Source organism: Lissotriton helveticus, chromosome 2_1, assembly GCF_964261635.1.
Source record: "Lissotriton helveticus chromosome 2_1, aLisHel1.1, whole genome shotgun sequence".
NCBI lineage: Eukaryota > Metazoa > Chordata > Amphibia > Caudata > Salamandridae > Lissotriton > Lissotriton helveticus.
The window spans coordinates 880,722,958-880,750,416 of record NC_136059.1 but is presented as its reverse complement, the minus strand read 5'-3'; the positions used below and the strand labels follow the sequence as shown (position 1 = coordinate 880,750,416).

Here is a 27,459-nt window from a genome sequence, read left to right as displayed (position 1 = left end):
GTCAAAAATTCAAGCGGAATTGTATAGTGTTTATTTGTGTGGGTTTACATTTATATAATTGTTTAGAATTTTCACATGAACTCTTTTCCCATGACACATCCATTCACTATAAAAATATATATTTTGGAACAGGAGTACATGAATTTTCCCTCTTGTTTTTGGTTTGGACTGTATCAGGATATGCGTATTTTTCCTTAACTGCTAGTCCCATCTCAAAAGAGGGATGAAATTGATTATAAGTCTTCACGCTTTTTCAAGCAACTAGGTGGCAGAACCACTGTTCCCTTAATGTACAAATCCCCAGGTTCTGCACATAACTGGGTTACCCCATTACTTTTTACTAATAGTAATCATTTGAGGCATTTGTATCAATGTGTGGCCTCCATGTTTACCATCGCTAGACTCACAAGTGACAAACATAATACAGACTTGCACACCCAGCAGTGATGCAGACCTATTCGCTTCTATCACAAATTTCAAACTCAAATACAAAATATTCATGCATGTGCCCTCGGCACATTTTTTCTTTGGTTCATTTGCAGAATACTCCATTACTTATACTTCTTGGCGCTAAAAACCGAAACCAGAATATAAACTGCAGCCATCAGACTCAATCTGCTAGTCCCACAAAATGTTTACATTTCTGGTCGTAGACGAGATCTGAATTCAGAGGCCAGAGGACGGGAGGTTCCGGATTTGAGATTTCTGAATGCTTGGTTACCTGTTCGTACCTGTGGAAGTGGTTCATCTGTAGAGCAGCATAGCAGCAGGATCGGAGGCACAGAGCCAGAAAGCAGTTATGAATTATCGAAGACAAGTACTTGGGTTCAAGTTCCAAATATACCTGGTGAACTAAGCCAAGGCCCTTGAATGCATTATATTGTAACACAGGCCTTGAATGCAGCTCAGCATGCACTGTAGATAAATGACAATCTAGTGGCAATATTCACATATATATATATCAGTATTCTGTTTGTTCTCTTAGCCTATTGTGTGTACTGCTGCAGAGAAGAGACTGAAACACAGAGGCTTACCCTGTTTCACGCTTTCACACCAGCCTTGCTTGTTTCTAATTGGGTCATCTTTTTCAATGTCATACTTAATCAATTCAAAAGGGAAGAACAGCTGAAATAAAGAAAAATAGGCTTTGATATTATACAGCACATATGTGTACAGAAAACGGACATGTACTAATATAAGAAAACTCAAATATGCGCATCACACGAACAACACCCATACTGCCATGTAAGGCAAACGAGAAAGTGTGTGGTTGTCAGCCCAAATGACTTTTCCCATTGTTAGTGTGAAGAGACAATATTAGTTAACCCTCTTTATCAAGTAGTGTCTGTGTAACACATTTGCATGCCTTTGCACTTGCTGCACCTTTTCCGTGCTACAATAATTGTTTTATTTTTTTTATTCATAACTTTCCCTTGCACTTGTATTCTCCATCGCCCTTAACCTTCATGTATGCATTTTACAATCATAGCGCCACCCCTCTTCATTATCCTTTGGGTACCACAGTTATATACATGATTTTTCTTTTTGATCTCTAGCTTAGTTTTCCTGTGACCATGTGTCCTACAAGAGGTGCATCCTACATGCCCGGCTCTTAATTAATTTGGCGGAAAAGGGGTCAAGATGTAGACGAGTTAGAGCTTTGCTGTGGCTACAGGGGACTTTCAATAATGGCTTAATGTGGTATTTGTCCCTTGCCTGAATACTGGTAGAACCAGCCAACTATCTTTACCTTTTCTCAAGAAGCTTTTTGCATCGAATTTGCCACTATTCTCACATTGGGCCGGCTATTTTTGCATTTAATGTCCCGTGTTGTAAACCAATACATCTATGTTTTTATTTTAATATAACTGAAAGTATTGTTTCTTTGATGGTTAATTCGCCACACAGTTGTCGAAAGAAAAAGGTGACACTTTCTTTGTTTAACTATTATTAGACATGACTGGATGGCAATGCTAAGCAAGATATTAAAATCTCACACAAAGCCGCTGTGAGCAAACTATGGTCCTTATAGTGGTGGCGGGACATTACAAATCCTGACAATTTTATATACCAAGTCAACACACAATCTCTGACAAGTGTAAGCGCAGAACATCCAGGGTTGGATTATACGGAAACATGGAAGTAATGCATGAATTAGGGAGTCAGTAATATAGCAAGGAAAGTCGGGACAGGGAATATATGATGTTACTTAGCATACCGTTACTCTGCAGGTATTTACTTCGAAGTTTTTACTTCGCAAATACCATTACTATGCATGATTTTAGTACGCTTGCTTTTACTTTGCAAATATATACAAATATATTAAAAATGCTTTTACTTTGCAGTTAATTATTAAGCATACCATTACAACGCGTTATTGGTACTTTAAAACAAAAAATAATCGTAATAGTAACCTATCCCCTGGCACGCACCGTGAACCCTAAAAATACCCCCTACACCCCAAACCCTATCTCACCATGACCCCTAAAACTATCCTAGCACCCTAAAACTTAAATGCACCCTGACCCCCAAAAATACCCCAGCACCCCAAACCTTAAACACACCCTGAACCCTAAAAATACCCTTGTACCCCAAAACCTAAATCCACTCTGAACCCTAAAATTATCCCCTACATCCAAAAAACCCTAACCAACCCTGACCTCAATCCCAGCACCTCAAAACCTAAAAACACCCTGAATCCCAAAAATACCCCCTACACCTCAAAACCCTAGCCTACCATGACCCCATAAAATATCCCAGCACCCCAAAACCTAAACGCACCCTGAACCCCAAAAATACTCCAGCACCCCAAAACCTTATTTTTTATTTTTTTTATTTGAGCAAGTTCAATTCTATATCACAATAGAGAGAGAAAAAGAAAAAAAAACATGGTTCAATTCATATGTATCAGACATTATAAACAGTTAATAATACAGAATATATCTAAGGTTCTCAAATCATGATCTCCGATTACGAAGAAAAATAAGGCCTAGAGAAAAAAAAGAAGAAAAAAACAAAGGAGAAAAAGAAATAATAACAGTGATCACATGCACAGTTATAGTACATTTAGGAAAACTGATAATGATATAAAGTAGGTGTTTCTTGTCCTACGGTCTCCTTTCATTCTCATACCAAAGGGTAATGGGAGCCCATATGTGGGCCCCGAGCAATCTAGATTTCTTCCCTCTTGTTTTATATATAGCTGTTTCTTGTTTATACGTCCCCAAAAACCGGCTTAGCCACATTTGAAAGGTAGGTGCCTCTAGATCTTTCCAGCGGGCAGCAAGTATGATTCGAAGGACAGCCATACCTAGAAATACGGACATTACTTCCTCCTTTTTATATCCCAAAGAATCGTCATAGCCAAATATGTATAGGGTCAATGAAGTTCTTAGATTATGTCCAAAGATTTCTGCCCAATAATCAGAAATCACTTTTTTAATTAGATCTAATTTGGAGCAGTCGGCCAACATATGTACAAGGTTCGCTGGAGACAGTCCACACCTTGGACAATGATCGTTAAGTCTTTGACCCCAAGTAAATAACTTGGCGGGTGTATAATAAAGGTCATATACAGTTCCATAGTGTTGTGCTTTTAAATTAGATGCCAAAAATAATTTAGAGGATAGCATCAATGACATATCTACATCTATGTTAGGATTATCTAGTTTTATTGCCCATCCTCTCTCAACTAGCTCTAAATCATCACGATGACTCTTAATTAGAAGATCATAGATATGGCCTATCCTAGTGGCCCGCCTAGTTATGATTTCAAAGAAAGGGATGGTCCCTGATTGTATATTGGGTAAGAGTTGACGAATGATAGTGTGCACTTGTATATATTTTAGATAGTCAGTGGGAGGGATCAAGAATTTCTGTTGTATATCCCCAAATGATGCTATAGAGCCTTGTTTAAGAAGATCGCCCACCGTAGCAATCCCTATATTCTCCCATTTTCGAGAAGTGGAATCAATAAGCCAAGATGGCAGAATCGAGCTATGCCAGAGAGGAGTGTAATTAGTATATTTTGAGATTACTAGATGCTTCGATGCACGTTTCCATATCCTCCATGAGTCGGTAATAATTTTAAATTTAATTTATTTAAAGTATGAAGGCTCTATTTGCCTTAACAGCAGCCCTCTGGCTCTGTCCCCTAACGCTAATTCATATATTGATGGTATATTATGTTCTAATAGAGCAACTGCTGTTGGCTTGATGTTAAATAGAGGGTCCATTTGCTGAAGGAGAGTCGCCCATAGGTATAGAGTCAGATTTGGTATGGCTAACCCTCCCCTAGATTGTGGTAAAGTCAGATATGGCATTGCCCTCCTGATTTTCCCATAGCTCCATACAAATTTAGACATACAAGAGTCCATGATTTTAATCATTTTGTCATCGACCATCAACGGGATTGCCCGAAATAGATATAATATTTTCGGGAAAACGTTCATTTTGAGGTAGTTCCCTCTACCTACGATTGAGAGATGGAGATTGTTCACTCTTGAAAGATCTTTTTTAATTTTCTTTATCAATGGGTCGTAGTTAAGTTGGTTAATGTCTTTTACTTTAGGAGAAATACAAACACCGAGATAGGTGGCCTGATTCACTCTATAAGGACTTTCAAAAGAGGTGTTATCTGTGAATAGAACCATTGTCTTATCCCTATTGAGGGAGTATCCTGAGTAGGAGCCGAAAATCTGAGTAATTTGTTCTATCTCTTGGATTGCCTCAGTAGGGTTTGGTGTTAATACCGCCACGTCATCGGCATAAGCCAGAATTTTGGTATGAAATATACCTACTGTAATGGGTTGAATTAGATTGTATAAGGAGTTTTGAGATTAGTGGGTTGATGTAAAGGGCGAACAGTATGGGGGAGCAGGGACAGCCCTGTCTCGTGCGCCTTTCAATATTAATAAACTCCGATTCGACGCCCTTTATGGCAAGCCTAGCTTTTGGATCCACATATAAAGCTTTGATGGATTTAATGAAGCATGGTCCAAAGTTGTTTGATTACAAAACTTGCCATAGAAATTGCCAAGAGACTCGGTCGAAAGCCTTCTCGGCGTCGAGCAGGATCATTCACATATGGCCCCCCGAAACTCCTATGATGTCAAAAAGGGAGATGGCTCTACGGGTGTGATCTGTGGTGCCTTTTCCAGGGATAAAGCCATGTTGCCACGGGGAGACCAGATGTTCGACAATCCTGCTGAGCCGATTAGCGAGAATCTTGGCATAGAGTTTCGAATCGGAGTTTATAAGAGAAATAGGCCGATATGAGGATGGCAGCTCAGGAGGTTTTCCTTTTTTTGGGAATATGGCTATATTTGTAAATTTCCAGGATTCGGGTGGGTTGCCGTGCCATTGTACACCAAGAAACAAATCTAGTAAATATGGCAGTATTTGTTTTCCAAGTATTTTATAAAGGTCATGGGGAATTTTATCTGGACCGGCGGCTTTGCCGTTAGCGAGCTCGGAGAGTGCTAATTCGAGCTCGGTAGATGAGATTTCTTTATCCAGGTCTTCCTTGGTTGATTCATCAATCATCTTAAGTGAGTCGGGATCACCCAGCCAGTCCCTTAGGAAATCTTTAATGGCTACTACTGCAGTTTGGTCTTCATTCTGATAAAGCCTTTGATAATAACTTTGGAAAGCACCTGTAATATCTACGGGTGACGTATGTTTCTGCCCCTCAAAGTCAATAGACTGTATAGTATTGTAAGATTGTTTTTGGCGTGTACGGAGGGCGAGCTGTTTTCCCACATTTTCCCCATTTTCATAAACGCTCTTGATTTACCTGAAAAATTTCAGCTGCTTTTTGTGTCAAACCACTATTAATCTCTGTTTTTAGAACCAGTATTTTACGCAGTGTGCTCTTACCATCCTCCCCACGGTGTATTTGCGTGGCATGTTTTTCTTCTAAATTTATTAATTCAGAGCTAAGTTGTTCTCTTGCAATATCTTGATCCTTCTTGCGTTTGACAACAAAAGCAATAGTCTCCCCCCTTAAGGCTGCTTTAAAGCAATCCCAGACCACCAGTCTAGGGGCACTGTACTGATTGTAGTCAAAGAATTCCTGTGCCCAATGTGTTGTGTATGTTGTGTACTCTTGATTTACCAAAAGCTTCCGGTCAAATGACCATTGAGAGTAAGGCCTCTTGTAATTACTAATGTCCAGGGTAAGAGTAAGTGCGTTATGGTCTGACAGTGTTTTGGGGGATTTAGTTATGGCCGCAGTTATAGAGTTCCCTATAGATGTCATTATATAATCGATCCGGACATATTTATTATGGGGAAAGGAAAAGTAAGTATATCCGGGGTCATATTTCTATTTCAAGTTCCAAAGATCGATTAGATTAGGACTATCCATAAGTTGCATTAAAGCCCTATAAACTTTAGTCTTACGGCCCTTATAAATCTGCTGTAAGGATGTATTCTGTGATAGCCCAAGAGCTATATTAAAATCTCCACAAACCACTAATGACCCTGACCAAGATGCGAGTTCTAACTCAAGATCATGAAATATCTGAGGATCGTCTTGGTTTGACCCATACAATGAGCAGATGGTAATGCCCAGTTCCAATAGGGCTATTGCCCACCTGCCGTGAGGATCAGCCAATCTACGTCTGGGTTGACCCAAAGCGGGTTTTGCTAAGATAGCCACCCCTCGTGTCTTAGATGTTTGCGTTGTTAGAGTAAGAATGTTATAACCAGGTATCTTCAACAGATCTTTATCTCCTACAGAGATGTGGGTTTCCTGTAAACAAAGGACATCGTATGACCCTGGTCGAATTATCTGATTGAATTGAGCTCTTTTACCCTTATCATTTAGGCCTGCAACGTTCCAACAATAAAGTTTTAATTTCCCCATCTTACATATTGAACAATCAACCTATCAACTGTATCATATATTCTTATTTGTTTAAGTAGAAAAAACATCCAGCTCGACTTTTCATCATTCCAAAGGCAAAATTGTATGGCTTTTTTACAGTTTTAGTATGATCTTTATGCATTTGAACTTGCTCTCTTTTTTATTTTTCTGTTGCCACCCCCCTCCCCTCCCCTTCAAGGCCCTCCCAGCCCTGTACCCCCACCCCCCCTTAGCCCCAAAAGTTGGGCAATTAGACTCATGAGAGTCTGTGGTGATGGATAAGTGCTACCTAACCAGTGCTCGATGGACTTACGATAGTGTGATAAAAGGAAAAAGAAAAAAAAATAGAAAGAAAAAATTACTACACAAGAATAAAAAAGATAGGCAGCGAGGTCAAGAAGGAAGGAAGAGTAAGAGGAGGTAATATAGCTTCGAAAAATTGTTCTACCATATCATGAAACATCACATCTATACATTTAACATTCTTCTCTATTAAGTAAAGTTTCCAATCTATTCCCTCTAGTTCTCGAATGCCGATAGATTAATCTTAATCACATTAAGCCTTTGAGGTAGAGAAAAGAGAGAAAAGAAAAAACCAAGAAGAGAAGAAAGAAAAAAAGCTTGTATTCCACATAAAACAATCCTAACGATCATAGTACAGGATACCGCGTGTACCTCTAGAGAAAAATATAACAGTGCTACCCCCCTCTTGGCCTCCACCTCCTCTTGAGTCTTTAGTTAACCCAGGCTATCCAGATATTCTTTTGCCTTAACCTCAGAGGTAAAAAAGCTCGTTTGACCCCTGAAAACCAGTTTCAGCCTGGCGGGATTGTTAAGATAAGCCTGTGCATTTTTCTCTACAAATGGTTTGATCAACTGTCGAAGGCGCCATCTCCTCTCCACTGTGACGTGGCAAAAATCTGGTCGGACAAAATACGAGATAGAATCTCTGCTACGTCGTGCCTCAGGCCTTGCCTTGTCAAAGATGGCTTGTCTTAGGAGAAAATTTCCAAAGTACACAAGAATCGCACGAGGGTACCCCCCGGTTTTGTTGCAGATTTTAACGTCAGTGGAACTCTATGGGCACGTTGTACTTCCAGGTCCCAACTCCAACTGGAAAGCTCAGGGAGAGTATCCCGGAATAGCTGAATGATGTATGAACGAACATCGTCCCCTTCGATGTTTTCGGGAATGCCTAGGACGCGTAAGTTGTTTCGACGTAAGCGGTTTTCACAGTCCTCAAGCTTTCATCTTATGTCCTCTAGTTCTGCCCCGTGGGAGTCGACCCGTTCCTGGACTAGAGCGGCTTCAGTTTCATTGGATACTATACGATCTTCCATCTCAAGTCATCCGCTCATTAAAAGTGCCCACGGTTTTTGCTAGCTTGCGCACAACCCCCTGAACTTTGTGCAGGGCTGCCTGAGCCCTACGCCCATCTTTAGAAGTTTCCTCTCGATGTGAGGCAATGGCCTGAAGAACAGTGTCCATAACTGAGGTCAGCGTGGTTCCTGGTTGATCCGAGTGATCAAGTGAAGGTAATGGTGGCCCAACAAAGTGAGAGGGATTGGTTTGATTTATAGCCTGCAGTGTTGGAGAATAATCCCAGGCCAAATCTGTTGCGCCATGGCGGCTTTTTTTCTTTTTCAGGACTGTTTTCCGACCAACCCGGAGTCCATTTTCTTTTATATTTTGATCACTTTCAGTGGACAAATCAAATTCAGAATCGTCTACAAGATCCTATTTGGTATCAGCCGAGCAACCAGCATCCTCAGAAAAAGAATAGAAGTCTGTGGGGTCTCTATCCGTCTCTACTATCTCAGCAGCTGTTTCAGCAGAATTAGCAATGCGTGGCTCGGTACCCCCTGAGCCCATCAATTTGTCACCTATTTCCTGACTGGTAGAATTAACTTCAACAGCATTTAACAGTTCTGACACTACTGGAGGTTCAGGAGTCTCAGATTGGTGAGTAATACCGTTATTCTCATAAGATATAGAGGCAGTCTTTAATAAAGCAGGTTCAGGGAGATTTGTTAACTGAGGGGTCATACCTTGTAGCTGTGCCGCTTCCTGCTCACCATCTTGCACCATGACAGCAGCCTCCAGCCCATCCGTGGCAGCAGCAGTTGGGAAAATCTCCGCAGAGGCAATGACACCCGCGGTAGCTCCAGTCCGCCCCCCCGCCGGCACTCCAGTCCTGCCTTCCATCTCCTTCTGTGCAATCGAAGGTGCTTGCACTACAGATCGAGCGCCGAGAGCAGGCAGCCTCAAGGGCGTTCCAGCGGATCCAGGGGGTCTACGGAGCAGATCCACAACTGAGGGGCCGGGCGTACCACCGGTTGCTTGGTCCTCTTGGGGGTGGGGGTCACGCTTGCATCAGGCCTGCCTGCCTCACAAATGCCGGTAGCTTCACCGCCGCCAGCCCGCTTCACCATCAGCTCCCGATCTCTGAGAGCCTGCTTTGCCGCCCTGGTCTTCGCGGCTGCAGCCGCCAGCGCCGCGGCATTTTTCGGAGCCATGCCCAAGCCGTCACCGTCAGGCTCAGCGTCAGATCCGACGCCCAGGTAGGAGTTGGTTTCACTGTGGCACTGCTGTGCAGAATTTCGGGCCGGGTTAGTTATTCGTGACCCCCCGAGCAGCCGGAAAACTATAATACCGATCAAGGATGTGAAAAGTGAAAGCTGGGTTTTTAGCGCAGCCCGGGTGTCATTTTTTGTTATTGCCGAGGTTTCAAGGGAAAGAGGTATTATCATCTTGATTGTATCCAGGTGTATCGAGGTGATTCACTTGTCTTTACAAGTAAAAGTAAAAGTAATCAGTGTCATCAGGATACTTTTTAACTAAGGCAGTAGTATTTCGTAGATTTGCATAGTTTTCGCTTAGGGTCTCATTCCGCAATCTTGACTGCCACCAGCACCGGTCAGATGCACCTAACAGTGGTCAGCATACCGCCGCCATCTTGCCCATGCATTTAAGGCACCCCCAAAACCTTAAATGCACCCTGAACCCTAAAAATACCCCCTATACCCCAAAACCCAAGTATCATACCCGAATTACTTAACTTGAAAATGAGATAATCATGCTGAAATTTGTCTACCATGTCCTTTGATGCCAGTTGTTGCACTGCTTGTTGAAATAATAAAGTTTTCAAAAAGGATCATTAGATGCTCTTCTATTTTGAGGGGGTCTCCAACCATTCCATACCTTCACTAGCTTATGCTTAACTGGCCTCTTAAACATCGGTTCCTCCTTCTGGGCAGGAATTATATCGTCCTAAATGGGTCCTAAATTCCCATTCATAAAACAGTAACATACATCAAATAAAAGGATTACGTGATGCCGTACAACCTTGTGTTGATGCGGTGCATCAGTGGTCCTTGTTCTCTAGAAACTCACATGTGGGATTCGTAAAATTTGCAAAATGGCATGTGTGGCTTTCTCTTTGGTGCTGATTCGCCAGGACACTGTCATCCTCTTTGGCGTCAGATATATTTTTCCACAAAGGTACCAATTATGGGTAGGCCAAGATTAGGTACAGGGATAAAGGGACAGGGTGGAGGAGGGCTGGAGGATGGGGGCGATTTGTGGGGGAGCCGAATCGCTGATTTTGGCAGGATGTCATTACCTAAATTGGGGCATTACAAGTTTCAGTTCCCAGAACAAAAAAAACTAAACTTTGAGCACCTGTAAATACTGGGTGAAGATGCTTGTTTTCCCCAATATGGTAATAACCCTGCACAGTTTTACACCCTGCTTTAACCAGGTGGTGCATATCAGCGAGTGATCTGATGTGGGATAGGGTCCTGGGCAACATGTGGGGATAACTATTGAGCTGTGGCTTCACTCGGGAGTGTGTTGGTGCTCTAGGGGACAGTCAAGGGCCAGACTGCCCCAGTACCCACGGCTCATGTGTTAACACCCATGGTTTTACAAAGTGCGGATGTGCATGTTGCAAACTTGGTTCTAATGTTTCTGGACCTGGTCATTTTCAGTCCAGAAACACCGGTCCACTTGTAGTTGTTCAGAGCAGTATCCCCTTCTTGTATGTTCAGAGCAGTATCCCCCCTTCTTATATAATCTTCCATTTAATCTTTGTTTCTCCAAACTGAGTCCTAAGATCTGCATTCTCATTCTCATCCAAGTGGCATTAATATAGTCACATGCAATTACAGCAGGACATTAGGGCTTGACAAAAAGCTTTATCTAATTTGGACTACTGTCTACCCTGTGGGCAGCTTTTATGGGAGTTTTTATGAAGCATTCTTCAACTCCACTGCCACATAGGCGTCATGTTCTGACAGTGAAAATCCATGCATTGAGCAAATATTTTGAAATCATGCCTGCTGGATGCCAATCTACTGTCTTCAGAGTATCCTGAATACCCAGATTGAGAAAAAGTAATCCACTATTGATCATTTGTGTACTGGGCGATGGCAGGGTTTAAAAAGTAGGAAGCTCTAATGTACTTCATGACTACAATAAAAGTATTTCCTCGATCTGATGAGTACAATGAAGTCTAAGCAAACTAGCGACTTGTTACCACCTGAGAACTGCAACATTCATAATGGAATTGGCAGGTTGTCTCGTATTGTGCCTTCAGTGTACTCTCTATGGACTCACAAACAACATTCTGGTACCTGGAGGACTTTTTTTTATAGCAACAAGTCCTAGACCCCGTGGTGCAAAGTCACCTACTCCATCAGGTACAACAATCGTGTGGCTTATACTGGGAGTATACAGGGAAATAAATGGAGCATTCTCCGCCTAAGTTATATGTACTAATTCTCAAGCCACAGTCATGTGATACTGATGCTAGAAATTCTACTTAACTTTTAATGTAGGCAAAATCTTACTCCCATCAAGATTTACACACCACGATGTGCATCTTTAGTTATAAATGATCCAATTGATCTAGTGAAAAAGTAAAAACGAAGACACCTCATGGAAGCATCTAGTGGGTAGATGGATACTTTCAGTACCAAAGGCTTGTCATCATCGGTGTGCTTCTGTGTATGGTAATGTGTAGAGGGAATGGGGCCCACACATTGTCTTTAATCCTTAGTATGTTGACATTGAAGTTAAGATTGTCGTATGCTGTCATATAGTCAGCGGGTTACTTTGTTGTCCGCCATGTCTGGTATGTTTCAAATTAGTCCCCCTATCGTATGTTTCAAATTAGTCCCCCTATCGCATGGGTTCGCGCAGCTACAAGAGTGTAAAGTATCTGTCAAAAAATGATTTAGAAAAGTCCCCTAGGTGGTTGACAATCTCTTCATGTAGTGTGCCACGTGGTACATGGTTAAAAATGCTACGGCAGGTCTTTAACTTAGCTGGCCAACAGGTTTCACTGCCGATAAGGTGGCAGCAACTTCTCAGGGTCTAAGGACCAATGATGAGTTTTTAGGTCTTTCTTCATGTTTTAAGTTTGAGGTATGGAGATAAGATATCAGGGCGTCATTTATTTTGTCCCCTGGAGTCTGCTTTTGGCAGTTTATTTTAGGCGCATTTCAAAATGCTCTTCATATGCAGGCGCATTTTAGCTTAAGTTATTTCACCTCAACTTGCCAACCTGGAGGCAGAGACTTTGTGGTGCTTTGTGGTGCTGTTGGTTTACAGAGCCCAAGTGTTTACTTCATGAGGTAACTGCCCCTTTTTGCTTCTCCTCAGCTATTCTCCATTGTGTTGCCTTTCCTAATTTTCAACACTCCTTTGCTCTGACAGAACATATATGATAACAGGTCACCTGTACCTGCTATGCAATAGCATTTTTTTAAAAACATTTTTTTACATATATTGTTTGCATTGTGGGCGGCTTATTTTTCTGTCATAATTTTGAGGAAGGAGGCTTTTCTTCACTTTTGTAACTTTGTTGCTATTATATAGTGTCTAATTGACTTATTATCCTTCTGGAACTTTCCTCACTCAAGTGACGTGCTGTTTTACTCGCATCTCTGCATGATATTTTGATGGTTGGCACTTTAACGTATTAATAACATATTGTTGAACCTTATTGAGCTGACTTCTTCAGTTTACCGATTTGCATAATTTCCTCCCGCTTTTTCAAATTCTCTATGGCGACGTCACGCACCAACCGAAATGCCTCTCAGCAACGAACTGATACTAACTTGCCCTTGGAATATGTCAACCCTTTTAGCGTTCTACAAGATACCATGGATGACATCAAATGACGTGCCTACTACAAAATGCTACACCCCTCTTTCTTCTCGCTCAGCTTCAAAGCCCTCTACCAAAGCTCCTTCCTCTTCTGTTCCTACTCCAGGAAAAAGGGTCAAAACAAATCCTCCTTCTCCTACCAACATGTCACCCACCATCTCTATGGAATTGTTATTGTAGGAAATTTGCGCGCCTAAAGCTTACATGACAAACAAACTCCTGTCTCCAGAATCTTGAAGTCAACTGGTCTAACATTGAGCAAAGGGTTGATACTCTCGAAAGACAATTTGCTTCAGCACAAACAGCCATGGATCAAATTCCCTGTGTTCACAGTGAGACTGAGAGTCTTACAAAGCAAGTTGAAAATTTGGAAAATCGAAAAAGGCGTAATAATTCACACGTTTATGGACTTGCGGAAGGCCTTGAGGGATTGAATCCCATCTCTTTTTTTCAGTCATTTTTGCCTACCCTTCTTGGTCTCCCGACATCACCTCCTTTAAACATTCAACGTGCTCATCGTCTAGGCTCTCTCTCTCGCTCATCTGTCGCATCATCATCTTCTTCAATAACACCTAGAGGAGTTATTATGTACTTTTTGGAATACACAGATCTCCTTAAAGTTCTTCATACTGCCAAGCAAAAGGGGAAAATCACCTGCAATGGCTCTAACCTTTTCTTTGCTCAAGATTACGCTAAAACCACTGCAGATCGCCGCAAGAAATTTTTGGAGATGAGACCTGCTCTACGTTCCTTGAATGCTCGGTATGGCCTAATTCCATCCTTTCCGCTTCAAAGTCACTTATAACAACAGGACAATGAATTATGAAGATCCGGCGTTACTTCAACAAATTTTGAATTCATGCACACAAGTTTCTATGGACGTCCCTCCTTAGAATTCATGGACGTTACTGTTTTTACTTGTTAAATTGCTGTTCTATTAAGTTGATTGTTTTGTTCATCTATCTTTCCTAATGTACTATGTATTTCGTGCTTTGTTTGCATCTTTTATTGTTAATGTTCTCTCTTTTGGAATTCTCTTTAGATGCGGTTTTGTGAGCCCTGGATTTTATGTGTCCTTTCTGTTCTACCCGGAAGCCTGTACCCCTTTGCCGCGTTCTCATGGAGTCCCTGGTCCGATGTGCTGTATCCTTATGTGGTTCCACCACCCCCAGTCTTATTGTTGGTTTGTGGTATGTCTTCTTGACCTCTTTTTAGGTCTCGCATATGGCAACGCAGTCGCCAGTGAGACCTATTGTCGTCGTCCGGCCTGCCAAGTGGTACAGACTGGGGCACTTGCCGATTGGGGTATGTGGACGCCCTTAGCGTGCGCACACACATACACACAATGTTACTGAGGTCAGCCGAAGGCACGCACATACGCGCATACACACACACACGCACGCACAGACACACATACATACATACACAGACACACACCACCGACGCCCCCCCCACGCGCGCGCGCGCACACACACACACACACACACACACACACACACCGCCGCCACCCCCCCATGCACACAGAGCACACACATCGCCGCCTCTCCCCCCAATTAAGCCCCACTTACCGCCTCAGCGGTCTCAGCCGCCACTCCTGACTTCTGCTGCCACCGCGGGGCTCTCCCTCAGGCATGGGAGCCCCACGTCACCACCACAGCTCCTGGCCATCCACTCCGTGGGCGCGGGCTTCCCCAGAAGACGGAAGTCCCGCCCCACGACAAGCATGACGCTCCTGTTTTCGGGATGTGCACGCGCACGCTCACGACTTGTAAGTAAACTTGATCCTATTTCACAACGTGTTGTCCACTATTTCTTTTGCTTCGGAACCCTTTTCTGTATCCCCACGACTTCCCCTCGAGCCCCAGCCCCTCGCTGTCTCCTCGAGGCTGGTTTGGCGTGGTTCGGTTCCTACTTTGCACTTTACAAACAACTGATAGTAAATAAACATTCAGGCCTCCCTGTTAGGCCCGATTCTTCACACCCTTCAGTGCCTGACTGACTTCCTGCAATCCTCAATGCTACTGGAAACGGCTGTGTTCGTAGTAGGCACGTGGCCCTTACGCCATCTCATAGGTCGTGTTTCTGTTATGGCGCTCTTCACATCTGTGAGGTCTGTCTCGGATGGAGAGCGTGCTCTCTGACCGTGGCGACGTTTCGAAACCTCTGCGGCTTATCTCGGTTCAGTCCCCAGTGTCCTTGGGATGCGCAATAGCGCGCGTGCTGCCGGCTGTCCTCGTACAACATACGCTGTTTGAGGGAAGCAGTTCCGGCCCGGGTAGTGAGCCGCTCGGCCTTTGTGCTATCACTTTGGTTGGAGTGTTTGTATACAGCGGTCGAAGTGCATTAAAAAAACGTAAGGGGAACTGTTATGCTGTGTGCAACGGGGGCGGGGCTAGTAAGCTTGGTGCGGGGTCAAAAGCGTGACAAAAAACCTTAACATTTTGAAACTGTTTTCGTTCTTTCCCCTTCAGGTAATCATATATAAAATAACACACAGCTGAACCTATGGGGATCATACGCTGAAAATGGATACTCTCTGATACATAGTTGAGCACCGTACATTTAAACCAGATCATAGTGCCACGATGATGGGTACTCAGGTTTACATCATTGGGTATGCTCAGCTTTGGGATGGGAGTGCCCACAATCAAGAGCTTCATCTCAGAAAAGGGTGTACAGCCTAGGAACACAGAGTTTCGCATTTGGACGCACTTAGCAGGGGGCATAAGTGGGCATTTGGGATGTGCACCCTTTGACATCACACACTACGACTTGATCACAGGGCACACAGGTTAGTATACGGAGGGCCTGGTGTATGTCAATTAGTGCACGCAGGTTTTTGATACAGGGGTCCTGGAATCGGGGGTGGGGGGGCACCACATACTCAGACTGGGCAGATGGGCACGTTGGCTGTTTTACAAGGAGAATATGAGCTGGGAAGAACCAGACTGTAGCACACATGATCAGGCATACAGACACTTGTAGTGCAATGGCAGTGTAGCCAGTAGCGAGGCTGGGCACAGAAAATGTGGTATCACTAACAAAGACTCTTAGCACGCTTGGGGGACATCAGGCTGGGGTACAAAGGCATGCAGCAGGAGTTCACAGCGAGCAGTCAACTGTCTGGGATCACTTAGCTAGCTTATTAGGACTCTGGCATTTATCTGCACTTTTTCGCCTGGGCTGCAAGTACGCCCAGGACTGCTAATGGCTCCCCAGGTCCAAGATGACTTCATAGCACTGGTTCTTCCTGAGCAGTGTGGAGCTAAGCGGCTGCAGATTGGGTCAACTGTGCTGCTCTGCTCGGGCTTAGCTCTGCTGGAGTCTGGCGGCCTGGCCTACGGGGTCCCCAACGCACCAGGTCTCCAGTGTTTCCCTCTGCAAGATCTTGAGATGGCTTATTGTCCCTGCCATCCATTGTTTGGGTCACAGGCAGGCCCTACCTCGCTGGTAGAAGTTTAGTGGCAGGGCTGGGGCCGTCACTATGCAGGGCATTCATCACCTTGCGGATTGAGCTCCTCCCCCCCACTGGAGTTGGGAGGATCGAGGTAAGTGTTTATTGTAATTGTGCAATTGGCTTATACCTCATTTTATACATCATAACCTCTCCTCTTTAAAACCCTATCCCTATAACCTAACTTAACCTAATCTCCGCCAGCCTATTTCCCCAATCATTCACCTGAAACCACATAGCCCCCACTAATGATCACACCTATCTGTTATTAATATACCACAAAGGAACTGGAGTAAATGCATACATTTTTTTCTTGAGAGCCCGACTAATCGTAATAACCAACCATAACCAATATATTAACCACTGATCTTAGCAAGGATAGTAAGCGCTATATAAATACAGTTACATGGCGCCAGATCGGGCTGTCACAGATCCTGCTTCAGTGTGGACTGCAAAAGTTGTGCCCCTGAGTCTTGATTTCTTTCATGGGAACAGTTCAGATATTTAGCCCCGAACTCACCTGTGAGGTGTCTGAGGCGTGAAGAAACCCTGAGCCTTCACACCTCTATTCAGATTCAGTTATTACGCCCCGTTAGTCCTTATTTTTTCTGCAAAGATTGTCCTCCAGAAGAAAACGATTGACAGAACTTTAAACATACATACAAGACACCCGCAACATATAATTAACTGGCTAGTATAGCACTCTGCTGCGGACTGCACCATGAACTGCCTCACACACATACACATTTGCATGTCACATAGCTGGCCTAATGACCGGGGACATTCATCAGCAGAGTGTTACAGCCAAACTAGCTCATTCACCAAACCCCAGACTGGGACCGCAGCTCCCTCTGTCCCCCGTCTGCAATTTGAAATTTAAACCATTTGCAAAGTCATTGTGAGAACAATATCCCTGTTCCAGGCTCCACGAGGAGTGGTAACAGAACAGCCATAATAATTGTTTCTTAGCAATTTGAAAAAGACGAAGGTGTGGGCCAACAGTACTCGCCAGGATTCCAATCCATATTCTGCGGGCATATGCAAAGATCTGCAACAGGCACATTGGCGCTTTGATCTAGCTAACCCCTTTACCTTTTTTAGCACAAACTTTGCATGCCATAAATAAAGCCTACTTTCTCTTGGCTAATGCGAATCGTGGCATCTCATGGACCTAAACATTTCTTCTAAGTTTTTATTTCACTGCATACAAAGTTCCTGGATTATTATAATGTGTATTTAACAATAGTTCTTGTTCTACTCGATAAATGCTTACTTTACTGTTTCTATAACATTCGCATACGTTTATTAATAATGGTTCACGTTTAGAGTTGTGACATGGAACGTTAAAGGAGTTAATAACCCTATAAAAAGACAACGCGTGTTAACCCATTTAGCTAGATTGAAGACTGATATTGCTTTGCTTCAAGAAACTCATCTTTCAGATGCTGAGGCAGCCAAATTGAAAAGAGGTTGGGTTGGTCATGTTTTTTCTTCCCCTGCTTTAGGAAAGAAAAATGGCTCCTCTATATTGTGTCATAAAAAACATCAAGCTTCAGTAATACATCAAGAATGCGATCGTGACGGCCGTTGGGTAATTGTTAAATTGCTTATTGATCACGTTCCTTTAGTATTATTCACCGTTTATGCACCAGTTAATATTGATAATAAGTTTTGGCCTCAGATTTCTGATAAACTTCTTATGTTTGATGAAGATTATGTTATTTTTGGAGGTGACAGTAATCAGATTCTAGACCCTATTTTAGACAGACGTGCCTCTGTGAAATTTTCTAATACCAAGATGCACTCTCAATTCCCCTCTGCCATACGGCACAAAGCTTTAATTGATATTTGGAGGCTTTGTTACCCGGATCTACAGGAATATACCTTTTTATAGACCCATTACTCTCAATCCAGAATAGACTGTTTCTCAGTAAGCCTTTATCTCAACTTGTACTACACGCTGAGATTGGTTCCATCCTCATATCAGATCATGCTCCTGTTTTTGTTGATTTTGATTTACTACCATTTTCTCCCAATGCTGGTAGATGGCGTTTTAATAATTCTTTATTATCAGATCCCAATTTCACAGGCCAATTCACCTTTTTTGCTTCTGAATTCTTTTCTATTAATTTCACTCCAGAATCCTCTCCAGTAATGGTTTTAGACTCATTTAAGGCGGCATCTAGGGGTTTTATTATCAATTTTGTCTCGCGTAAGAAGAATTTTTTTGAAGCTAAATATGATCAGCTATTGGCAAAAATGTAAACACTTGAATATGATTATCGCTCATCTTCTGAAACTTATTTAAAAAATCCTATTGAGGCAAAAATGTCATTTAATAAATCCTCTACAGAACCTGCATCCTCTTACCTTTTAAAAAGCAGTGCCCGTTATTACGGTGGTCAGAATAAGATGGGCAAATTACTTGCTAATTACTTAAAAATTCGTTGAGAACGAACTAAAATTCAATCCATTTGTAATAATGCTGGAGATTCGTTCTTTAAAGATACTGATATTTTAAATGAATTTGTTTCTTTCTATAACAATTTGTATACGCCAGAGCACCAACCATCCCTTACTGAACTGTCCTCTTTCTTTCAATAGATACCTTCTCCTCCTACTCATGATGCTGATTTTGTCCCACTAGAATTGGCTATTTTCTTGTCCGAAATTAAACATGCTATGTCGGTTCTAAAAAGAGGTAAAGCACCAGGTCCAGATGGTTTTACCATTGGATTTTATTCTCATTTCGCATCTATACTTCTTCCCCATCTCTTACTACTTTACACCTTTTTTATTTCCGAAGGGTCTTCCTCAGGATCTTTTCAAGATGCCGTAATCTGTTTAATTCCCAAAGAGAATAAAGATCCCTCTATTTGTAAAAATTACCGTCCTATTTCCTTAGCTATAAGATTTTTGCAAAGATTCTTGCTCTTCGTATCGATCCCATTTTACCCAATATTATTGGCCCCGAACAGTCGGGTTTTGTCAAAGGTCGCTTATCCTCAGACAATTCTAGAGTTTTCTTTAATATCTTAAGTAAAGCTTCTTCCCTTGATTATCCCATTGCTGCGATAGCTTTGGATGCTGAGAAGGCTTTTGATAGGATTGGATGGGATTTTATGTGTCAGGCACTTAAATGGATTGGGTTCCCTGCTAAATTGATTTCTCTTATCTCTCTATTGTATTCTGGTCCTAAGACCTCTATTTTTGTTAAAGGGAAAACACCTGATTCTTTTTCTCTTTTCAGAGGGGTCCGTCAAGGTTGTCCCTTATCTCCTCTTTTATTTATTGTTGCTTTAGAACCTTTTTTAATGAGAATCCGATTGGATAACAGGATTACTGGGTTTAAAATTGATACTACACATGTTAAAATGTCTGTTTACGCTGATGACATTCTTCTATATTGTTCAAACCCCTCTATCTCTCTTCCAGCTTTTCTTTCTCAAGTTGATATTTTTTCTCAATTATCTGGATACCGTCTTAATTCGGATAAATGTGAAATTCTTCCTTTAAATGTTCTTTGTTTGAAACAAGATTTTGTCTCTACTGGTTTCTCTTGGAAATCCTCCAAGATTAAATATTTAGGATTATGGTTTTCTCCTACTATTCCAGAAACCTTAAAGGAAAACTTCGATGCTCTTTGCAAAAATCTCTCCGCATCTATTGATCGCTGGCATCCCCTTTTCCTCTCCTGGTGGGGTTGCCTAGATTCTATTAAAATGATGCTCTCCCCACTAATTCTTTATCTCCTGTCTATGATCACAGTGCATATTCCTGGTTTTTATTTCAAAAAAAATCATTCAATATTGAACAAATTTCTTTGGAAGAATAAATCCCCTCGCATAGCTCTTAATGCCCTTAACGTGGATAAAACTTCTGGTGGCCTCAAATTTCCTGATTTCAAAGTGTATCATTATGCTTTTTCTCTGAGACAGTCCTCTAGATGGCTTTCTCCAGATCACTGTGTTCATCCTCCTCTTTGGTTGACCATTGAAAGACACTTTATAGCTCCTTTCCATTTTAATGAAGATCTTGCTTTTACTAATAATATCTCTTCTTTACGTCCTTTAGTTATCTTTCATACACGCAAATTACTGATTCCTCTTCTTCCATCCTCTTATCCTTCTTTTATCTCGTTGGATCAACAACCTATCTGGCATAATCACTTATTACGCATCATAGGTCGGACTATCTATTGGAAAACTTGGAGACTTAAAGGTTTACTTTGGATTTCACAATTGGTATCTCATAATACGCCTTTATCCTTCTCAGATCTTCAATTAAAATTCTCTTTACCTTCTTCCTGTAAATCTCAGTATGACTTGCTCCTTCCTCCTCTTTCACAATATCTTCTTTCTTTACCATCCAAGCCCAATATTCCTACCAGATGTTCTACTCTTTTCCCTTTATTATCTGTCACTATATCGGCTTCTTCTCTTTATAGATCTTCGTTCTTCTCCTCTGATAGGGTCAAGGTGAAGTCTGAATTGGCCGGGGAAAAAGATCTTTCTGAATGTTGGCCTATTACTTTTTGGGACAAATTGTGGTTAAAAATTCATAAAACGTCAAGAGCCGCTAATACTTCTCAGACTCTTTATTTTATTTATAAACGTCTTCATTTCACCCTAATGAAATTAGCCTCCTTTTCTACTGATTTTTCCTCCATCTGTTGGTCCTGTAAGGCTCCTTCAGCTGATCTAAAACACATGCTTTTTGATTGCCCCTTTCTTTCCCGTTTTTGGCTCTTGGTTTGGTCCCAAATAAATAAAATTTTCAACACCCAAATTCCTGCTTCCATTTCCAACATCTTTTTGGGTTCTCTATCACTTTCTTGGCCACACTCAAGCCCAACTCCCTCATTAATTGACTTGCTGCTTGCAATTGCCCTTCATTTAATATTCTCAAATTGGAAACAAGCTGACAAAGTTACTTTCAAAGCTTGGTGGAATGCTGTTTGTTTTCACCATACATTGGACACAAACAACGTTACTCCTGTATCTTTAGCCATTAAGAGGGATATTTATGGCTCTCCTTATCCTCTTATCTAACAACCGTTGCGTCATCTTCGGCCATTTTACCGAATACCTCAGATGAAGTTCGAAAAACCTCCATGAAGTTTTGTTTGTTTTTACATTTCCAGATTAATTTCTTGTTTTTACTCCTTTTATCATTTTAATTATTGCAATTTTGGAATTTATGCTTTACAGTCTACTTATTATTGCTTCTTGTTGACGTATTAAGGTTTGTTATTCAGGTAATTTTCTTACTTGTACTGTTTTATTAAGATATTCCCTCCCTCCCCTTTCCCCGTCTCGGCCCTCCTCCTTTAGTAGTAATCATTTCGTATTTTTGATATTTAATGTTTATTATTGTTCTTCATTTGTATTCTCTATTACTTCTGTTAATAAACTTTAAACTTAAAAAAAGAAAGCAAGTATGAATTGCTAAAGCATTAAACAAAAAACTAAAATATAACATATTAAACAAAGTATGTCCAAAATCATTTTAAATTCTAAAGACCTTGGTAGCACTGCCAAACATGCCTGCTTCTCTTTATGCGTGTGCCATTATTACAGGCAGGCACGTGTCATGTCACAACTGACCAAACATCGACCGCTTTTAGCTCTTCACCAGGAAAGTTCAGACATGGCCAAGCGTTTGCTTCTGCTTTCTGAGCTCTGATGATGCTCAAAGCCTTGTTTGCTTCATTTCTGTCAGAGACAGAGCATGTCGTCCTGTTCTGCAGGCTGGCTGTAGCACTTCTGCTGAAAACAACAGTTTTATGTGAACAAATGATGGAAAGAGGGGGAGGGGTGATGAGTAGGTGTGTAAACAGAAATGAATGTAGGGAAAACAGCTCTCTCTGTAGGTTTACCAAGGGCCGCTTTACAAAGTGTTATGGGGACGCAACAGGAGTGTGTGCCCACTTTCTGGCACTTTTGTATTACAAAAGCGGTCCGGCTACTGAGAAGCACAGCCAACTATAGAGTACAGATCATGCCGGTGCTACATGTGCACAAACCCCCCCCCCCCAGACATTCCCCTGCAGGGAAGTGTAGTACCTCACTGCACCCACCTCGACGGGGATCTCCTCCCCTCTTTGAAAGGCAGGCTCTGTTGCCACTTGCAAAGTGAAAGATGGACTGCCTGCTTCAACCCGCAGGTCCGCCTTCCACTAATTAGACGCCCCATGAGTTTTCATATTATCTGTAATAGGTCACAGTGAATACGTCTGAGCACAGCACACCCATTTAAAGGTGTGCCAATGAGCAGACTAGGGCTGTCTGTTTGCCCTACACATAAAATAGCCCCAAACAACTTAATGTTCCAAAGGTCGCAATGCTCCAGTCCTGGCATTTTCCTTTACAAATCAGGTTTTCCAAGTGTTAATTTAAGTGGGTTGACTAAAGAGAACGACGACTGCAACTACCAGAATACATTAGGTTATTAAAATAAATGTACAAATGCATCACTATGTTCTTGTGATGCGGGGTTATCAGGTAACCTTATTTGTACGTGCTGCACCCAGAGAGCCTTGTTTGTGCATTGGCAGTGCTGTCCAGTAAAATGAGTCACAGGTGGAACTGAAAAAGAACCTCTCTCCAAGGTGTGAACAATTCAAGCTACGTCATTCGGAGCGGAAGTGGGCGTAGAGGACCTGAGAGGCTAAATTTTGTGATTATAAGCGTCTCCATGTTAAAATAACACTACAGTAAGTGTAGAGTGGTTCCAAGACAGACAGATTTCCAGAATAACCACTATTTAGCCTTGTTCTATATGAATGTATTTATATCATTCTCCTAAAAACTTGCATTAATCTGGTCCTCCTGGACATAGGCTTGACACCCCTGCATTTGGGTTACTGTATGATTTGAGATCACAGCTTTCCAATCCTGAATTTAATTTCATTTCACACATAGATTTTTCAGGGCCGGTCACTCCACGCACCGCACGCCCCCCCCCGTGAGTGTTCACCGCTGCTGCCAGAGTTCGCCGCTTCCCTGAATCTGTGCCCAGTAATCATGTTTTTGTGCCACTGCTTGCAATTCTGCCCTTCGCCGCCCTTCGCGAGCCCCCTTTTGTTATTATTCTGTAGTACTCCCACTGTAGCTTGCTTTTTCTTTCTGTGCCCTGTATTTGTGTTATTGTACCACTGCTTGTATTCTGTGCCCCCTCGCCGCCCTTCGCGACCGCCTTCTCCCGCTCCGTGACCCCCAGCTCCCCGGCGGCCCCGCCCTTTCTTCTCCTCTGTGCCCTCTCCCCCCATCCGATTCGCTGCCCCGCTCCCGCCTCCCAGCTGCTCCTCCCTCCGACTTGGCCATTTATGGCGAGGACCGCGAGGTGGTGAGCTGTGACCTCTGACCCTGCTCGCAGGGCCGGTCACTCCACGCACCGCGCGCCCCCCCGTAAGTGTTCACCACTGCTGCCCGAGTTCGCCTCTTCCCTTATAAGTTGTAGTACTCCTATGGTATTTGCTTTCTTCTGTGCCCAGTAATCCTTTCTTTCTGTGCCCAGTAATCGTGTTTTTGTGCCACTGCTTGTATTCTGCCCTTCGCGAGCGCCCTTTTGTGATTAATCTGTAGTACTCCCACTGTAGTTTGCTTTTTCTCTCTGTGCCCTGTATTTGTATTATTGTACCACTGCTTGTATTCTGTGCCCCCTTGCTGCCCTTCGCGACAGCCTTCTCCCGCTCCGTGACCCCCCAGCTCCCTGCCGCTGCTCCCCGGCGGCACCGCCCTTTCTTCTCCTCTGTGCCCTCTCCCCCCCTCCGATTCGCCGCCCCGCTCCCGCCTCCCAGCTGCTCCTCCCTCCCACTTGGCCATTTATGGCAGAGTCCACGCGGACGCGCAGATTGTGCGCCAAAGGCAAGCCCGTCTACGCCCGGAGCGCGCCCAGCGCCAGAACCCCTGGCCCTCGACGATGCCAGCCCACCAGACGGCCTTACGATGCCGCCACCCTCCACGCACTCAACGCCGGCTGGAACTCCGCCTGCTACCGCGCCACCCCGAAACGCACCCACGGACCCTTCACCTGCCAAGACTGCAAGTTCACCTGCCTCCGGACCTGCACCGCACCCGCCAAGTTAAGCACCAGCAACAATCACCTCAAGTGCATCCTGCTCAACACCTGCTCCGTCCACAGGCATGCCGTCGAACTCTGGAACCTCCTTGACACAACAACACCAGACGTGCCCTTCCTCACAGAAACCTGGATGAACGCCTCCTCAGCCCCCGACATCGCCATAGCCATCCCAGATGGCTACAAGATCACCCAGAGGGACCGCGTTAACCAAACCGGAGGAGGCGTCGCCATCGTCAACAGAAATACCATCCGCATCACGATCAACTCCGACGACACCCTCACCGCCGCCGAGCACCTTCACTTCCAGATACACACCGACCCCAGGACCACCCTCAGAGGCTCTCTCATCTACAGACCCCCGGGACCACGAACACAATTCAGCGAAGCCATCGCAGACTTAGTCAGCCCGCACGCCCGAACCTCCCCAGACTACATCCTCCTAGGGAACCTCAACTTCCACCTGGAGAACAACAATGACAGCAACACCACCACCCTGCTGGATAACCTCGCCAACCTCGGACTCAAGCAACTGGTGAACACCCCCACCCACTACACCGGCCACACGCTTGACCCCATCTTCTCCTCCAGCAAGCACATCTCCTTCAGCCACTCCACCGGACTACACTGGACAGACCACAGCTGCGTCCACTTCGACTTCAGGAGAACCACGACCCACCACCACCCGCAACAGGTTCCCCGCAGAAGCTGGAGCAAGATCACCGCCGACCAGCTCACCACCTCCCTCAGCCAGAACCCTCCCTCCAACACGACGGACCCCAACGAAGCAGCCCGCAACCTCACACAGTGGCTCACCAACTGCGCCGACGACCTCGCACCACTGAAGAACCCACCCAGCAGACCCGGCAGCAAGAAAGCCTCATGGTTCACCAACGACCTCAAAAACTCCAAGAAAAGCTGCCGCACCGTCGAGAAAGTCTGGCACCACGACCAAACAACAGAAAACATGACAGCCCTCAAGAACGCCACCCGCAAACACCACCAGCTGATCCGCACCACCAAAAGGACAACATTCAAAGAACGACTGAGTGACAACAAAATCCACAACAGTAAGGAACTCTTCAGCATCGTTAAAGAGCTCACCAACCCCAGCGCCTGCAACAACGACATCACACCCTCACAAGACCTCTGCGACTCACTCGCCTCATTCTTTCACCGCAAGATCGTCCACATACACAACCGCTTCGGCGCACAGACCACGCACCCAACCGCCGAACCAGCACACCCAACCACCACCCTCTGCACCTGGACCTCGGTCAGCACCGAAGACACCACCCGCAGGATGAACACCATCCACTCCGGCTCCCCTACCGACCCTACCGACCCATGCCCACACCACATCTTTAACAAAGCCAACTCCATCATCGCACCCCAACTCCGGGACATCATCAACAGCTCCTTCGCATCCGCCACCTTTCAGGAGAGCTGGGAACATGCCGAGCTCAGCGCCCTCCTGAAGAAACCCACCGCGGACCCCACGGACCTCAAGAACTTCCGCCCCATCTCGCTCCTCCCTTTTCCTGCCAAAGTCATCGAGAAGACCATCAACAAACAACTCTCCGCATTCCTCGAGACTAACGGTTCCCTCGACCCCTCGCAGTCCGGTTTCCGAGCAAAGTACAGCACCAAGACCGCCCTCATCGCAGCAACCGACGACATCAGGTCCCTGCTCGACAACGGGGAAACAGCTGCCCTCATCCTCCTGGACCTCTCAGCAGCCTTCGACACTGTATGCCACCGCACCCTGATACAGCGCCTCAGCAACACCGGAATCCAAGGAGCGGCCTTGGAGTGGATCATCTCGTTCCTCGCCGGAAGAACCCAGAGAGTCCGCCTCCCACCGTTACGATCCGCGGCCACCGAAGTCATCTGCGGCATCCCGCAAGGATCCTTGCTCAGCCCCACCCTCTTCAACGTCTACATAAGCCCCCTCGCAGCCATCGCACACCAACACAACCTTAACATCATCTCCTATGCCGACGACACCCAGCTGATCCTCTCCCTCACCAACGACCCCGCCACCACCAGAGCCAGCCTCCAGGAAGGAATGAAAGTCGTTGCGGAATGGATGAAGCTCAGCCGTCTGAATCTGAACTCAGACAAGACGGAAGTCCTCATCCTGGGACCATCCCCTTCTGCCTGGGACGACTCCTGGTGGCCCCCTGCCCTGGGTACCGCACCCAAGCCAACGGACCATGCACGCAACCTAGGCTTCATCCTGGACTCCTCCCTCACGATGACCAAGCAAGTCAACGCCGTCTCGTCATCCTGTTTCAACACCCTGCGCATGTTCCGAAAGATCTTCCGGTGGATCCCCTCCGAAACCAGGAAGGTGGTCACCCAGGCCCTCGTCACCAGACATCTGGACTACGGGAACACCCTCTACGCTGGTACCAAGCCAAACTCCAGAAAAGACTCCAACGCATACAGAACGCCTCAGCACGACTCATCCTGGAAATCCCCCGTCACAGTCACATCTCTGCCCATCTGAAAGACCTGCACTGCTCCCCGTCAGCAAGAGGATCAGGTTCAGACTCCTCACCCACGCACACAAGGCTCTCCCCGACATGGGCCCCAAATACCTCAACCGCCGCCTCACATTCTACACACCCACCCGCCAGCTCCGATCCGCCAGCCTCGCCGTCGCCACCATCCCACGAATTCGCAAAGCCACCGCCGGAAGATCCTTCTCCTACCTGGCGGCCAAGACATGGAACTCCCTCCCCACCCACCTACGGCTGACCCAGGACCATCTCTCCTTCAGGAAACAACTCAAGACCTGGCTGTTCGAGCAGTAGCGACTCCCCCCCCTCCCAGCGCCTTGAGACCCTTACGGGTGAGTAGCGCGCTTTACAAGTCTGCT

General features: G+C 44.6%; 1 protein-coding gene across 1 annotated transcript in view; it reads right to left on the bottom strand.

Annotated features, from left to right (window-relative positions):
• The window catches only part of SLC27A6 (solute carrier family 27 member 6), a 504,875-nt gene that overhangs the window by 108,243 nt on the left and 369,173 nt on the right, over nucleotides 1–27,459 (bottom strand). The window contains exon 6 of the mRNA XM_078675611.1: nucleotides 1,035–1,125. Within this exon, the coding sequence (XP_078531737.1) occupies nucleotides 1,035–1,125 (91 nt within the window). The remainder of the gene's footprint in view (nucleotides 1–1,034; nucleotides 1,126–27,459) is intronic.